The sequence below is a fragment of the Mangifera indica genome, chromosome 9 (genome assembly GCF_011075055.1).
Source record: "Mangifera indica cultivar Alphonso chromosome 9, CATAS_Mindica_2.1, whole genome shotgun sequence".
Lineage (NCBI taxonomy): Eukaryota > Viridiplantae > Streptophyta > Magnoliopsida > Sapindales > Anacardiaceae > Mangifera > Mangifera indica.
This window is the reverse complement of record NC_058145.1, coordinates 2,262,950-2,279,458: the sequence shown is the minus strand read 5'-3', so window position 1 is coordinate 2,279,458 and position 16,509 is coordinate 2,262,950. Positions and strand designations below refer to the sequence as shown.

Genomic DNA, 16,509 nt, shown 5'->3' with positions numbered 1-16,509 from the left:
AAACATGGTCTTTCGTATGAAAAATGATTAGCCTTGTATTTATACACTCTATAAATCATAAGGATTCATATCGTATCTAATTACGATAGCTCATATTAAATTATTACTTCATACATTACTACAATCATATTATGAGTCATTGAGTATAATATAATGTTCTGTGACTTATCGTTATTAATTACATTCGACAAACGGTTTACCAACTGTTAATCCATACTAATACCCTAATATCATGATCATCATCGTCATCTACACTAACATTATCTCATAATATTTAATAGACATATTCAGTACGTCTATTATGTGATATTATTACCCAATTTATATTACGTCTGTAGGGAACAATTTGATAATTCAGTTTTATTTGTTAAGCAAATTATCTAGATAGTTTATATACATACTTTATATAAATGCAAGTAAATGAAACAGTTTATTTATATGAACAAAATATTTTTTTCTTCTTTTAATAAATGATTACATATATATAAAAGATAAAAAATGTCTTGAAATTCACAACACTAGTTCCTAAAGAATACACTAACAGAAATTTTCAACTCATTTGTATTTCAATATTGTCTAAGAATACATACAACCAAGATACATGCTAATAAGGAAGAAAAAATATATAATGAGATAATTAAGCATCTTAACAAGGATCCTATAGCATGTATAAGGTAACTAAAGTGTTTGACTTCATCAATTCATGTCAACTAGAACATTTGACTATATCAATTCATATACACCCATATCAATTCAATACGTCAATCATATGTTCTTAACACGATGATTATACAGACCACAATAATTCAAATGGGGCAATTATTTTATATGTTGAAAGCAAATTTCTGGTTAGAAGAATCGTATTTCAGTTGGTCCGATGGATAACTCAATCTCAAATTCTGAACTCTGAGAGCTTTGGCTGTTATGGGTTGCACCTTTCTGTTGAGCTGATGCCTGCCATGGCTTTGCACGAAACTAAAATAAGAACTGTATTGCGTGATTCATGTCCCTTTTGGAAAAAATTACAAATTTGATTTTTGCTTAGAGGGGATAAATGAAGAGTTCAAATTTTCACCTTAAAACTTAACCTTTCATTCTCTTCCGGCAATAGTTTCTCCTGTATGTCAAACAAAGCAAAAAGTTATGAGGACGTAGAAATGCTTATTAAGAGTGTTAGAAAATTTTTTAATGTGGGTTAATATTAATTATAAAATTGGTTTAACAAAATTAGATAATTAAATAATTCAATGACAATTTACAGATAAACTTAAGTAATAATAAAGATAAATATTATAAACTTAAACATTATGATTTGAATAGACAGACTATAATGAGTTATTAGGTTTGTTAGACCTTTGATCAGTTTAATAACTATCTATATATTGGTTAGGGCTCTTTTGCAAAACTCATACAGTGTAGTTTTACCTATTAAAAATTATCATTCTGGAAGCTCTCAGAATTGGAAGACCAATCACTAAATGCAAGTAATTTTGAGAACTTTATAAATTCAGATTGTATTATAGTATTCCAAGTATTTTTATAATTCTAAAGTTTTAATTCAGTATTTTATACCATATGTGTAAATCCTACAAAATTAAGATTGAATGGTTTTATTCAAGTTATATATATTAAATGTTACATAAAGAAGTTGTTACCTTTGCTTTTAGTTGCTCTGTCTGCTCCTTAAATAGCTGAGCCTGAAACAAAAATGTCATTGCTAGGTTACTAGCTTTCAATCAACAACTTTCCAACAACTAGCATTTGGCCACCGAGACGTATTACAAGTTGTGGAAGAAATTCATCTGTTAGCCAGCCTATTGATTACCTTTCTTGCTCGAATGCTGCACAAGCTTCCTTGCAGCTGCCCGGCAATATTTAGGAGTTCATCAGCACTACATGAATCCAAGTCTTTCCCCAAAAGCTTTCTGAGACACCAATATAATTCAAACCTCAGAAAAATTTACTACTTCAATGAAGATGTTACGTGTCAATATTTACTCTTGTAGGGCAAGTATCAGTTTAACTATGAACCTTTGAGAAACTTCAATACTCTCAATTTCCTTCACCATGTTTGCTATATCATGCTGCATGCATTTGCTCCATGTGGAAAATTTTTGCAAGAAAAACCATTAAAATGGATGTTATTAATGATAAGGTATTACAAGCTTTCAGAAAGCTACATCATTCAAATATTCAGAATGAACATATTGAAAACATCATTTCATGTGAAAATTATCATCACATTTAATATTGACTTAATGTTCAACAATAGTAATCTATTTGTACATATGCTCATAAGAATAATGAAAAAAAAAAGATAAAATGGAAAAATCTATACAAATAAATCTTTCTAACTTTTCATTTAACAAAATTCACTAACTGATGGATGGGATTTTGGTTTTTTAAAACTTAAAGGATGAAATTTGTTATTTTGGCAAACCTTGGATGGGAAGTCTTTTGACCTGCAAATAATAATATAATTAGATGTTCCACTAATCTTTACTTTGACATTAAGTGAATTTTAGAGTTTCTTGTTTAATAAGCTTAAATGAACGTTATAGAGAATTAGTGTACATTGTTCTATCCCTTCATTACAGGAGATTCTGACTACTGCTTCCCCATGAAAGAACTACTATCAGAAAGGATTATTTTGCATGTCTTATCCATAATACACAAAAAAAATACAAAATTGTGCTTAAAGACATCACAGAATAATTTACTTAATTAAAGATGAAGTTCTGACCTGCATGTATTCTTCCGTTTCAGGCTTGCTAGCTAGCACTTCCTTTTTGTATTCGAAGTATCGACTGATTGTCTTTTGCATCCTGAAGCATTCAAATGCGAAATGACATCAACAAATGTATATGAAAGTTAAACATAATTTAAACTGCTTAATGTGTTTTATTATATGATTAGGCTAAAGAACCCACCTCCATTTTGCCTGTAAAATGGACTATTTTTTACCATTCGTGGCTATTGTTAACTATTGCATTTAAATAGAGTTTCGGTTAACTAAATTACATGTCAAAGTAGCTAATCTAGGATAGGATTCGAACCGAATTTGTTTGAACTCAAAAACAAGTTCGATTCAAGTGAATTTAAGTTCGAGCTTAAACTTAAGAGTTAAATATTTTTGAACTCAAGTTTTAAAGGTGTTTGGTTCACCAAACTTGCAAATCTAGAAACTTTTTTTACGAATCAACTAAAAAAAGGTTATTTTGACTAATATACATTAAAACAACTTTACTTTTGTCATTTTTTGTTCTATTACAATACTAAACCAAACTTAAAGCTCGACTCCCATCAAAAAAGCCAAACTTGAACAATTTTGAATCGAACTCAAACTCAAACTTGGTTCTACTCAAGTCGAGTTGAGTTCGAGCTCGACTCAACTCAACTCTAACCCTAAGCTAATCTCACACTGGCAAGATTAACATTGCTCTAATTTTGCCATTTCATCAACCAAATTCAAAGACAAGATTTGAATCTCAATTCTTATAGGACTCCAGTTTAGTGATCAACTAGCTATCCTCTAAAAATCACAAGTGAAAAAGCACATAATCTTAATATAAAATTCTCCCTGATTAGCTTTAGAATAATGAAAAACATATGCAATACAACATATAGAATATTCATCTGCGTACAGTTAATTTAAATGGCTTGATTTTTCTTTTTTCCAAATTTTGAACTAACTTTTTGAAAAAATATCCTTGAAAACCCTTCAACCAAGTCTCCATGGGGTCAGTTGAATAGTTAAGTTTATCGTTTGCTCTCATTCATCCAAGATTGTATAATTTAAAGGAGACTTCAGTTTCGAATTCAGCATTGCAGATATTTAAAATTAAAATCAAATAAATGACAAAAATGCATCTCATACCCAGCTGAAGGTTCCATGTAAACTATGGACATCCCTTAATGTTTATGCTGCTTCCATACTAGCCTTTATTGTCATGCATGCTAAACTTACTATTGAAAATAGCTATGAAATATGAGAATTTCTTTCTTTCTATGATTTAGGGTTTAGATGTTGACTAGCCCAATATCAAAAATGTTGATAGGGGCTCAACTAAGACACAAGTCAGGGGGATGGGAATTGTTCAATATAATTCTACAAGGCTAAAAGTTTTCCAGCATTCCTCATTCAAGTTTTATCAACACATGGACTGGAATGAATTAATTGACTAGATGTTTGCTTTATGTTTGTACTTCATACCTATGCTCTGCTGACAGTATTATGATTAGAACATAAAGCATATTATACTTTTGAAATGAAGCAAGAAAAATATTTCGGTGTCATTGCTCTATTGCTCCAGGCGGGCTTGAAAGCTTTAAGGGAGTATTTGGTTGGGGGCAAAAAAAAAAAGTTTAGGTCATCTATTTTTTATTACTTAAATTACTTTGTTTAGTTTATAATTAATAAAAGATTCTGGTAACATTTTATTATCATTAGTAATGTAATAGATAATATATCATATCCACATTAAGTATTAAAATATTATAAAGGTAATCTTTATTTTATTATAATTATATTTTTATTTATTAATTTTTTAAGACAAAAATAACTTTATTTTAGTAACATATAAAATATTTTAAAATAATTATATCCAATTGCATTTAAGTAAAATGATATACTAGTATTATTTTTAACCAAATATAATAATTATTTATTCTTACCTATTTTTATTATATGTAATATAATTTATATCTAGTAATCTTCTAGGTAATCTATTTTTAAGATAATTTTTAATTTTGGTATTAAAATAATATCCAAACCAAATACCCTAAGTCTTTGTATTTACCATTACCTGGGATAAGCCTTTTGTATTCTGTATATTTTTCTTTTATATAAAATTTACTTTAAAAAAAAAACATTATCTAGAAGTTTAGCATGTAAAGGATATTTCGCAATCTATCATAATACCAAGATATATAATTACTGTATCAGCAAACAGGTTAATTTTCAATATATGCAGTTGATATAGTAAAATATCATGAGATAACCATAAATTCCAAAGAAAACTAGAAGATTTTAGTAAACCAAAAGTTAAGAGGATACTCTCAGAGGCCAGATGAAGCTGGCTTCAAGGACAATACTCAGCCTTTACAGCTCCATTAAAAGACAATGTGAAAACTATCAGACAAATCAACAGTATGAAATTTTTTTAACCAGAAACCTTTCATCAACTTCCGTACTACAAAAAAATATATTGAATTGGACAGAAATGAAATTGAGTTAGGACACCAAATTCTTCTAATCCTATTTACGAAGTTGTTATTAACCATAAATAAACTAACCCTGATGATACAAAATAGAAAATCTTAACAATTAACAAAACAAATTGAACCAGATTTTAGACAATAAATAACTCATCCACATTGGCACAAGATGGAATACCTCAATTTAGATATCAACCAATATTAATCCGTCAAGCCTCTTTCTTGAATCAGAACCTTTTACCATTAACATATAAAAATTGTTATTCGGTTTTCAACGTATTGATAAAACATACACTGATATCTGCAACTCATAAATTGAAGTCATTATTATTAGTTATATATAGAAAAGAGTACTATAACATATAATTAGACTAAAATTTAGGTGGATAAAATGCAAGAGTCATTGGGTTGAGAAGAGAGTTTATCAGTCATATCACAAGTATTTAATCAAATAAATGGAGCTTAGATTGTGTGACCATTTTAAAAAATGTGAAACTATGATTCATGTACAAAGATTCCTTACGATTGATAAGTGAATTGCCGGAATTTGGATAATTCCGTTATAAACCAAATATGACATTTATTAGAAATTCAAGAAATTTTGGTGCATTTTTATGCAAAATGGGTAAAATAAAAATAATATTTTATGTACAAATAAATCTTATTAACTTATCTATACAACCTCATATAGCAATATATAATTGGGTGATTTTGAAAAAAGATTAAAAGTAACTAATCACATCATCTAATAATATATTATCACCTCAATATGTATAAATTTATTAATAAAATTTGATTATACATATAATTTTATTATAAGATTGAAAGACAAATGACAACTAATAAAAGTGTCTATCGCATTATATTGTGTTGTTATGATAAACAAGATAAAACTTGACATGAATGAACATAATACCCCTCTTAGATTACTTAGTGGATATCTACAAAAAGAATCAAAAACTTTGAACACATCAAGATAGTTGATCTAGCATTGAAAAAATTTTGTCATTTCAAATATGCATTTAAATACTAATGATTCAAAACTTCCAGTCAAACTATTAAGTGAGTGTTTTTTCCATTTATATATGCCTCACACAATCAGAATCTTGTATTTCCTTCTCATCAATTACTTAGTGAATTTAATAAATGAAAATAAAAAAAAAAATCAGTGTTCATGGATAAATAGAACACTATATCTGTAAAAGAACTCTATATTCATTAAAATTTATGAGAACCAGTAAAAGTTTACAATTTGACATCAATTGCCTTTAGATGATTTATATTGTGACAGAAATGCTCCAAAATCATCTTATTAACATCAAAACAGCACCATAAAGACACAAGTCATGAACCCATTTAATATTTCACTATTTTAGACCATGTTGCAAGTGCCCACTAAAAATAATGAAAATGAAAGGGGAAAGCATTAATTAATAATAAATGTAAATTGCAAAGTATATCAAAGATAGAGGTAGATTTTAAAATAGTTTTATAAAAATCCTATGCCTGAACCAAAGTACTAAACTGGTGAAATGGCAATTTTTGCAAGAAGCATTTGGCAACCCTAGATAGAAAGTACTCACTAAGAGCATCAAGGCAATAACGCTGTCAATATATAGGTGATACGGAACAAAAACTATGAAAAACCAAATTGACAAATTCCACCTTGATTTATTGCAGAAGAAATATACTGAGAGCTGTGCAAAGGAAAACACACCATTAAGATATGAAAATCTACACAATTAATTTCCAAATCTAAAAAGTACAAATGAAATAAGAATTCTATCCGGAGTAGTACGAATCAACCGAACAAGAGAAGCATGAAATATGATAAATGTTGAAAGTTTAAAATGATGATTGTACTCTTACTCCATCACACGACCAGTAAAAACAAGATAATCACTTGCTTTCGACTAACGCTATGATGCTAAAAACAATACCAAGAATTGGAAGATATTGAAGAACTTACCCAGAGCTCGAGAACTCATAGACTCTTCCTTTCTGTGAAAAGGTAATCGCTGCAACTTCAGATTCACAAAGAACCGATAGCTCATAAGCTTTCTTCAACAGCCCATTTCGACGCTTAGTAAAAGTCACTTGCCGGCTCGTTGCATTCTCAATTCTTTTCATCTGAATTTTCCCTCTCACCATGGTCTGGTAGTTAAACATGAAATCAAACATAGTCACAGATTCAAGGAAACCATAATCATGAAAAGAGTGAAATTCAAAAATCATCTCACCAGTTATTCTGAAAAACCCAGAGATCGTTTTAAGCGCAGTATTTACAAGAAAATTCGAAACGCAGAAACCCACAAACAAACAATCTCCTCCTTCAGATCGACAAGTCAGACAACCAAGATAATTTTATAGATGAGGGTTTCAAATTTTATAGGAAACGGGGAAGAAAATGCCACACAACCTGACAAGAAGATAAAGAAAAACATCAAAATGCTACAAAAAAGCAGAAATTCCAAAACCCTAGGGCAAAAAAGCAGAGAATCTTTTGATAGTTAGATGCATCACTCTCTTTATACTCATACCACAAGCCTAGCGAAAATTCCATATTCAGCATTTTCCGGTGTCTTTATACATTTTTCCCTTTCAACTTTTCAAGAGCTGAAGTTCTTGCCCCAAACAAACGGACAAGCACAACTAAAGTAAATGACAGAAAAAAATTTGTTAAAAATAGATAAATAAATATAAGTTGATTTGTTATTAATTCAGTGTATCTGCATAGCTTGCTTTGGTAAAATTAAGTGAAATATAGACAACATAAGGAAAGAGACAAAAAAAGAAAGATTATTGTTTTGTCAGCATCATCGTACGATGATTTGCGTAAGGAGCCAATGAAAGAACGACAAAGCATCAACCTTTGTCAATCACATCGACGCATGCAAACCGAGCGTCTTTAAGTGTATTTAATTGATGCAAACTGCAATCTAAAAAAATGTTAAGGGCGTTATTTTTGAAAATTTAATAAAACTTAGGGATATTTTAAAAATTTTTAAAATTTTAGTACATATTTTACTATTATAAAAATTGATATTAAAATATAATATTTTAAAATTAATTAAAATTTTAATTTTTTTTACAATTTTAATAAAAAATAAAACAAAAATAGAACTTAAAAAATAATTTATCTTAAATAAAATTTCAAGTGAATTTAATGGAATCATTAACATAAATGAATGAACAAGAAGAATTTAATTTTTTGAAACTTAAAATTGTGAAAATTTATTGTTTCCAAACTTGGTACGGTTGGTGTGATCATGTGATGGAAGTATCCTTCAATGGTAAGATATATGTAAAAACTAATGGAATTAATTGATGTTAGGAATATTTTACCCAATGAGGGGTTTTTTTACATTAAATTATGTTTAATTTGAGTAAACTTTTATTACTAAAAATATATGAAAGATTACCTAAAAATATATTATTATATATAAAATACTACTATATTTAATAAAATTAATATGTTAGAGGTAATAAAAAATATTATAATATTATTTTACTTAAATGTCTTTAGGATGATTATTCTAAAATATTGTTTATGTTAAATGTTATATTAATTAAAAATAAATACATTTTTATCCTAAAAATTAATAAGTAAAGATAAAATTGTAATAAGGCCAAAGGACTATTTCCCAAGGTATGTTGATTTTCCAAAGTTCCTCTGATTAACTTTGAAAATATCATTTATCCATCTATGACCGTTTAAATCTGTTAATTTTAAAGGTAAAATCGTCATTTTATATTTAATATTAAAAATAAACTTAATTATGATTTCATTTTTCCCCCTAAAAGTTTAAAAACTAATTTTTCTTCTCTAAACCAAGTTTGAAAAAATCACATTTCCCCCTTAGGGTTTAGTTTCGAAATTTGATCATCTTCTCTAGCACCATCAAATGATATTTTCAAAGTTAACGGGGGAAACTTTGAGAAATCAGCATACCTTGAGTGGGAAATAGTCCTTTGGCCTTGTAATAATATCAAAATTACCATTGATACTTAAAATAGAGCTGATAATTAAATTATCTTTTATATTACATGTCATATCACTATTGATAATAAAATATTATCAAAATATTTTATTATTGATAAACTAAACAAAATAATGTTAATAGTAAAAAATAGATAACCAAATTAATCTTTGATTACTCTTAACCAAACACCACCTTATTGTGACTTTTTTTTTTCAATACAATGTATTAGCATGTCTTAATTTAATGTATCATACATACTATGTTGATTAAAGTTTACATTATAATTTTCTATTTCTTCCATTGAGATCAACATTTCAATAATTCTCACTAATTGCTTATGAAAAGATTCGATATTAAATCAATGAAATTGATGTTTGTTTGGGGATGTAACTCAAATGATAAAATACTTGCTTTGTTAGCGAAAGGTATAGTCATAAAAGGTTCGATTCTCTGTATCTCCAAATCTGACAAACAAGATTTTATTATTTTTTTGATTGATCCCTTATATTTTATTTCTCAAAAAGGGAAATTAAGATGTGTGTCAGGTAAGTATATTGAGAGGCATTTTATCCCCAACTAATGGATCTTGATAGAATATCAACTCATTAGAATAATCTAAAACAAATTTGGACATCCAATTAACAACTTCGTTAGTTTCATAAACCACGTGCATAAACCTCACTTGTCAATTCGCATGACACATACTGTAAATGTCAATGATGAGTCTGAAAAGAGAATCTTTGATGTGATTTGTAGAATGCACAAGTTGGTTTGCCACTCTTAAATCATATTCAAATGGGACATTTGTAGCTTCATGTTATTTAGCTACTTCAAGTCCAAGTTTATAACCCATAATTCAGCTTCTATAACTAAGTAAGGCCTCTTTAAATTCTTTATGAATTCTTCAAGATAGTTAGCATTGCAATTATAATCATTCCCCTAACCCTTACAATACCAATCAATCTCAAAACAACACTCTAGCATCCTACAAATTAAGTTAGACTTCTACCTTTGCTTGGACCTTTAGATTAGTGCCATCCGAGCCAAACAACTATAGCCACAACTATATCAATCCTTTTCGAAGACAAGCTTGGTTTTTGGATAGTATAATGCTTCTTCACAATTTTGTTTTCTTTTTGAAAGGTTTGCACTATTGTAGATATTTTGTTAGATTAATGTTGCTTTCTCATTCCTCTTGAACTCTATTATTGTAGGAACTATTATAAGTCTTCAAGAAAAGTCAGCAATCTTTAGCTTATGTGTTTATAGTGCAAGCCTAGTTTGGTTCTAAGCTTTTCCTTCACTGTCCTCCACTTGGGGATAGTTAAACTTAGTTTGTTTTCTGAGCCCTAGCTTGGTTGGTTGTTTCTTTGTGCTAATATATTTTACCCAAAAAAAATATAGTTTAGTTTCCAAGTCAAGTCTTCAGGAGGCAACTATATGTAGGGTTTTCAAGGTACTGATAACTGACAGTGCAACAAAATTTAAAATTTTAAAAATCAAACAACTCTAAAAACTCAAACCAAGATACATGTTTTAACCATAAAATTTATATTTGCGTTGATAGCTCCGTCAACTTTAATATGGCTAGAAAAAATACATTATCCAACTCTCATAAGGTGACACATTGGTATCCACATAGAGCACAAATAAGAAAGAGGAAATCTAGGCGAAAAGGCTACTAGGGCTCTTAACTAGACTCACGATGTTCATGGGAATGAGAGAAATAGAGAGACTGATAGCTAGGTTTTCACTCTGTAATGTGTTATATGTTTCACACCATAAAACATGTCTTATATATATGTGCAGGTGGCCGAGCATGGCTAAAATTTCAAGCATGCATAACACCTTGAACATACACATGCATGGTTAGCATGCAAAATGCACAAGTGACATTCCACCAAATCATTTGCACAATCGGCATCATATGTATATGTTGGCCAACATGGCCAAAAAGCTTGCATGGTTAACACCATATGTATGTGTCAGTCGGCATGTCTTTTATTCATAATGTCGATAGGCATCATGCATTTGCATGGTCGACACCTCTCCTACTAAGTGCACAACTGGCATATTAAGTGCATGGTTGTGCACTTGGTCAAGACATGGTTAAATTGAGTCCTTTCAAGCTTATTAGGCAAACCCAGTCCATTTGTAGGCTCTCTCTTAGCCTTGAACATTAAGATTGTTGACAAACAATCTGCAGCTCTGAGTTCAATTCAAGTCCTTTATACAGTGACTCATAAGCATTTTTTGAATCGGTAGTGTCTAGATTTAGGTTAAATCTAAACACAGACTAAGAGTAGCCTCTAGCAAAGTATCATAGCTCTCCGAAAGATAAAGTATTAATGAACATCTCTTAAGCTTTTATAATGTCATAATTACGGGCAATTCAATCTTTCATTAACCGATATTTCTTGAGATTGAGACATAAAAGTGTATCTATCTTAATGGTTCATCGGTATAAATTAACACACATGAATGGCTAACATATATTAGGCTATAACCTTATCCCACTATGACAACAGATTTAAACAGTCATGGATATCGTTCAATATTCTCATGTGAGATATTTTCTCTTATGCTCAAGAGCGACGAATCCTTTATCAATCCACTATAGCTTTCATGTATCTCACAATATAGCTAATTTCTACCTTTATAATTACCCTAATTACAGCAACATGTTGGATAGCATCAAACCACAACAATTCTTACATGAGACGGTTTGATAACCTCAAGTCAAAAGATCACATGCACGTATAGTGTTTAGAGGATTTTTTTCATAGACATTAAAGCAACCATCTATATGGATATCCTCTGATTGGGTCAATCTGATGAACACATCTATAATGTGTACTCATGTGTTACACTAAGTTATATACAATAGCTTTTATACGCAAGAACTTGACTACATGCTTATATGTCTAATGATGAACTAGACTACATGTCTATCATGCTTCTACTGTGATAGAGGCTTTATTAATAAGTCAACCAAATTGTCATCTATATCAATCCTTGTTATCCGTATGTCACCTTATTGAACAATCTCATATATGTTGTCTAAGTATATATTTATACCTCTGATGAGACCATGACTTATTTGTCTGAGTAATTGCTTCATTGTTGTCATAATGGAGCTTAATCAGCTCAATGATACTTAAAATCATTCCAAGTTTGGTTATGAACTTTTTGATCCATTCAACCTCTTTTATTACTTCTAAAAGGGCAATGTACTTAAGACTATTATAGCAACTACTCTACTTTGTTTGGAGCTTTTCCAACAAATTACACCACTTATTAAGCAAAACTCAAACCTTGATTGGAATTTGTAATCATCTCGATCAATTTGAAAACTGGTGTAATTATAACCTCTTATAGTGAGTTTAGATTGCCCTCTATAAACTAAGAATGCATCCTTAGTCTTTCTTAGACACTTTAAGATATTATTGAGAATTATTTAGTGTTTTTCACCTTGATTAGATTGATATCTGCTACAAATACTCAAAGCGTATGAGATATCAATCCTTGTACATAGTATGACGTACATAATTGATCTTATAGCCTTATATATATGTGCAAGTACTTGAGCATAGCTAGAATACTAAACACGCACAACATCTTCAACACGCATGCATAACTAGCATGTCCTAAGGCCATTTACACAGCTGGCACACCAATGCATGTTGGTTAGCATGCTTAAGCCTTAAGCGATCGACACACAAATATATGTTGGTCGAAATGGCCAAACCTTGCACAGTCGACATACATTTTTGTACTAGCTAGCATGGCCACACACTTGCACGATTAACACATATATGTGTGTCAGCTGACAAGTTTTGTTACAAGGTATCAATTAGCATCATGCATTTGTATGGTCGACACCATCGTACCAAGTGCACGACTAGCACTTGGTTAAGGCATGGTTAAAATGAGTCCTCTCAACCCAGTTTATTTGTAGTCTTTCTTTTGGTCATGATCACCAAGATTGTCAACAAACAATCTACTTCTCTAAGTTCAATTCAATTCCTTTATATATGTGACCCATAAGCTCTCTATCAAGTTAGTAGTGTCCAAATTCAGGGTGAATCTAGATACAAACCAAGATTGGCCTTTAACAAAGGATCATGGCCACCAAGATAATAAAGTGCCAATAAATGTCTCTTAAGCTTTTATAACAGCATAGTTACATGCAATTCAATCCTTTTGTTAACCAATATCTCTCAAGGTTAAAACATATAAATGTGTTTATCTTAGTGATTCTTCAATATGAACAAATACACATCAATGACTAATATGAATTAGACTATAACCTTATCCCATTATGACCATAGATTCAATTAGTCATAGATATCATTCAATATTCTTATGTGAGCTATGTTTTTCTCTGCTAAAGAGTGATGAATTCTTTATCAATTAATCATAGCTTCCATGTATCTCACGATATGGTTGATTACTATCTTTATGGTTACCCTAACTATGATAACACGTTTAACAATGTCAAACCATATTGATCCTTATACAAGATAATCTGGCAACCTTAAGTCAAAAGATCATATACACCTATGATGTTCAGAGGTTTATTTCATAGACACTAGAGTAACAATCTATATAGATATCCTCTAGTTGGGTTAGTCTAATGAACATGTCTACAATGTATACCTATCTGTTACACCAATTTGTCTATAACAGTTTTGACACATGAGAATTATCGCCACTTTTGCTGGGGTCACTCAACACTATGATAATCTCATCATCATTGCATGTACCATCATTTATTGCAATGTTAGAATTACAAATATTTCTCGAATGACCACTTAATGTGTATACAGGGTCTTCACGATCAGTCGTTTAATACTTTTGTCATAGTTCTACCATTCTAAGGGCATATTATTTGTACTATCATATAAGTAAATAACATATAAATTGAATAACAATAAATCTTTTTCTTACATCCACAAATATCAAATTTGATTGGCTCTAACATCTACCTTAACAATCTCGCATTTGCACAATAGTCAATCGATTATATATCTAATGTTGAGTTTGATTACATGTCTATCATGCTTCTACTATGATAAAGGCTTTGTTAATAAGTCATCCAAATTGTCATTATATAAATCCTTGTTATTTGTATGTCACTTTATTGTACAATCTCTCGGATTAGGTGATATCATCTAAGTATATGCTTAAACCTTTGATGAAACCATGGCTCCTCTAACTATGCAATCACTCCATTCTTGTAGCAATGGAGCTCAATCAACTTGGTGATACTCAGAACCATTCCAAGTTCAATCATAAAATTCTTGATCTATACAGTCAATTTTGCTAGGCAATATACTCAGTCTCTATTGTAGAATCAACTATTGTACTTTTTTTAAACTTTTCCAGCCAATTACACCACCATTCAAACAAAACACAAACCTTAATTGGTATTTGTAATCATCTCAATCAGTTTGAAAACTAGCGTTACTATAGTCTTTTACAGTGAGTTTAAATTCCTCTTCATAAACCAAAAACGCATCTTTAGCCCTTATTAGGTACTTCACAATGTTCTTGACAGTGTTCCAATGTTTTTCACTTAGATTAGATTGATATCAGCTACAAACGCTCAAGACATATAAGAGATCAATCTTTGTATATAGCATGACATATATGATTGATCCTAAAGCCAATGCATGTGGGATCTACTTATCTTATCTCTCTTAGATTATATACTAAGACACATATTTTTTGAAAGATATACACTGTGGGATATAGGTAGAAATCTTTTCTTGGATTCTTCTATATAAAATATAATCAAAACTTTATCTATGTACATGTTTTGACTTAGGTTGAATGGTCTATGTTTTCTATCACAGTAAATTTTAATCATAAGAATGTAAGTGGTTTCCCTAAGTCTTTCATAGAGAAACACTTGGATAACTATCATTTACCGATTGCAAGTTGGGTATGTCATTTCTAATAATCAAGATGTCATCGACATATAATACTAGAAATGCAATCATACTCTCACTAACCTTCTTATACACATGAAGTTCATCTTCATTTTTTTATGAATCTAAACTCACAGACAGCTTCATCAAAACAAATATTTCAATTTCACGATGTCTGCTTAAGTCCATAAATTGACTTTTCCAACTTGTATACCTTATCTACCTTTCCAACAAAAACAAAACCATTGGGTTGCTCCATATAATACTAATTTTAATTTAGAAAGATAGTTTTGACATCTATCTGAAAGATTTCATAGTCATAGTATTTAGCTATAGTAAGTAAAATCCTAATAAACTTAAGTATAACGACTAACAAAAAGGTTTCATCATAGTTGATACCATACTTTTGAATCAAACCTTTGGCAACCAGTTATGCCTTATAGGTATGCATATTACCTTATATGTCAGTTTTCTTTTTAAAAACCCATTTGTACCTTACGGGTTTTGCCCCTTCAAATGCATCCACCATAGTTCATACTTGGTTTTGATAAATGGAGTCTATTTCAAAGTTCATAGCATCCAACCACTTATTAAAATCTAGATGTTAAAAGCCTTATCGTAGGTCTTAGGTTCGTCATTATTAATGACTAGTACATCATTATTGAGTTCAGAGAAAACCAAATCTCTTTGGCTTATGATATACACGTGTAGGCATATGTAGCTCTTGTGTAAGTTGAGGCTATTCCACCTGAAGTGAAGAAACTTCCTCATCATGATCAACCATTTATGATGGCCCATTATCTTGTCTAATATTTGTGGTATCTTGTGGTTCAAGAACTTCATCGAGTTCTACCCTTCTCCCACTAGTTCTCTTGAGAATAAATTCTTTGTCAAACAACACGCAAGTACGAGCAACAAAGACTTTTTACTCCTCTATGTGGTAAAAACAGTATCCCTTAATAACCTTCAACTACCTCACAAAGATTCACTTTTCTGACTTAGCGATCAATTGTTCAAAGTTAATTTCTTAACATAAGTTTCACAGCCTCAAATCTTCAAGTAATCTAGATTGGGTTTTCACCTAATACATAACTCATATGGTGTTATATCTACAAATTTATATGGGACACGGTTCAATGTATAGATAACAATTTCTAGGCATAACCCCATAAAGAAATAGGGAGATCAGTCAAACTTATTATGGACCTGACCATTTCCATCAAGGTCCTATTTATTCATTTAAATATACTATTATGTTGTAAAGTACCAAGAAGAGTGAGTTGAGATATTATCCCATTTTTCTTCAAGTATTGTCTAAATTCAAAACTCAAGTATTCAAATTTCGATCATTTTAGAAGACTTTAATATGTTTCCTA

General features: G+C 30.2%; 2 protein-coding genes across 4 annotated transcripts in view; both read right to left on the bottom strand.

Moving 5' to 3' along the window:
• LOC123225561 (MADS-box protein SOC1-like) overlaps window positions 1–16,509 on the bottom strand; it is a 55,861-nt gene that overhangs the window by 10,907 nt on the left and 28,445 nt on the right. The gene's annotated exons all lie outside the window — the stretch shown is intronic.
• Window positions 667–7,877, bottom strand: LOC123225562 (MADS-box protein SOC1-like). 2 transcript variants are annotated; one of them, XM_044649604.1, is made up of 9 exons: window positions 7,758–7,877; window positions 7,458–7,636; window positions 7,187–7,371; window positions 2,744–2,825; window positions 2,032–2,084; window positions 1,826–1,925; window positions 1,656–1,697; window positions 1,076–1,117; window positions 667–975 (listed from the first exon to the last, which is right to left on the bottom strand). In XM_044649604.1, the coding sequence occupies exons 3-9, from the start codon at window positions 7,366–7,368 to the stop codon at window positions 850–852; spliced, it is 627 nt and encodes a 208-aa protein (XP_044505539.1). In that variant the 5' UTR covers window positions 7,369–7,371; window positions 7,458–7,636; window positions 7,758–7,877; the 3' UTR covers window positions 667–849. The 2 variants fall into 2 exon arrangements, with proteins under 2 accessions (XP_044505539.1, XP_044505540.1); XM_044649605.1 differs by having other exon boundaries at window positions 667–954.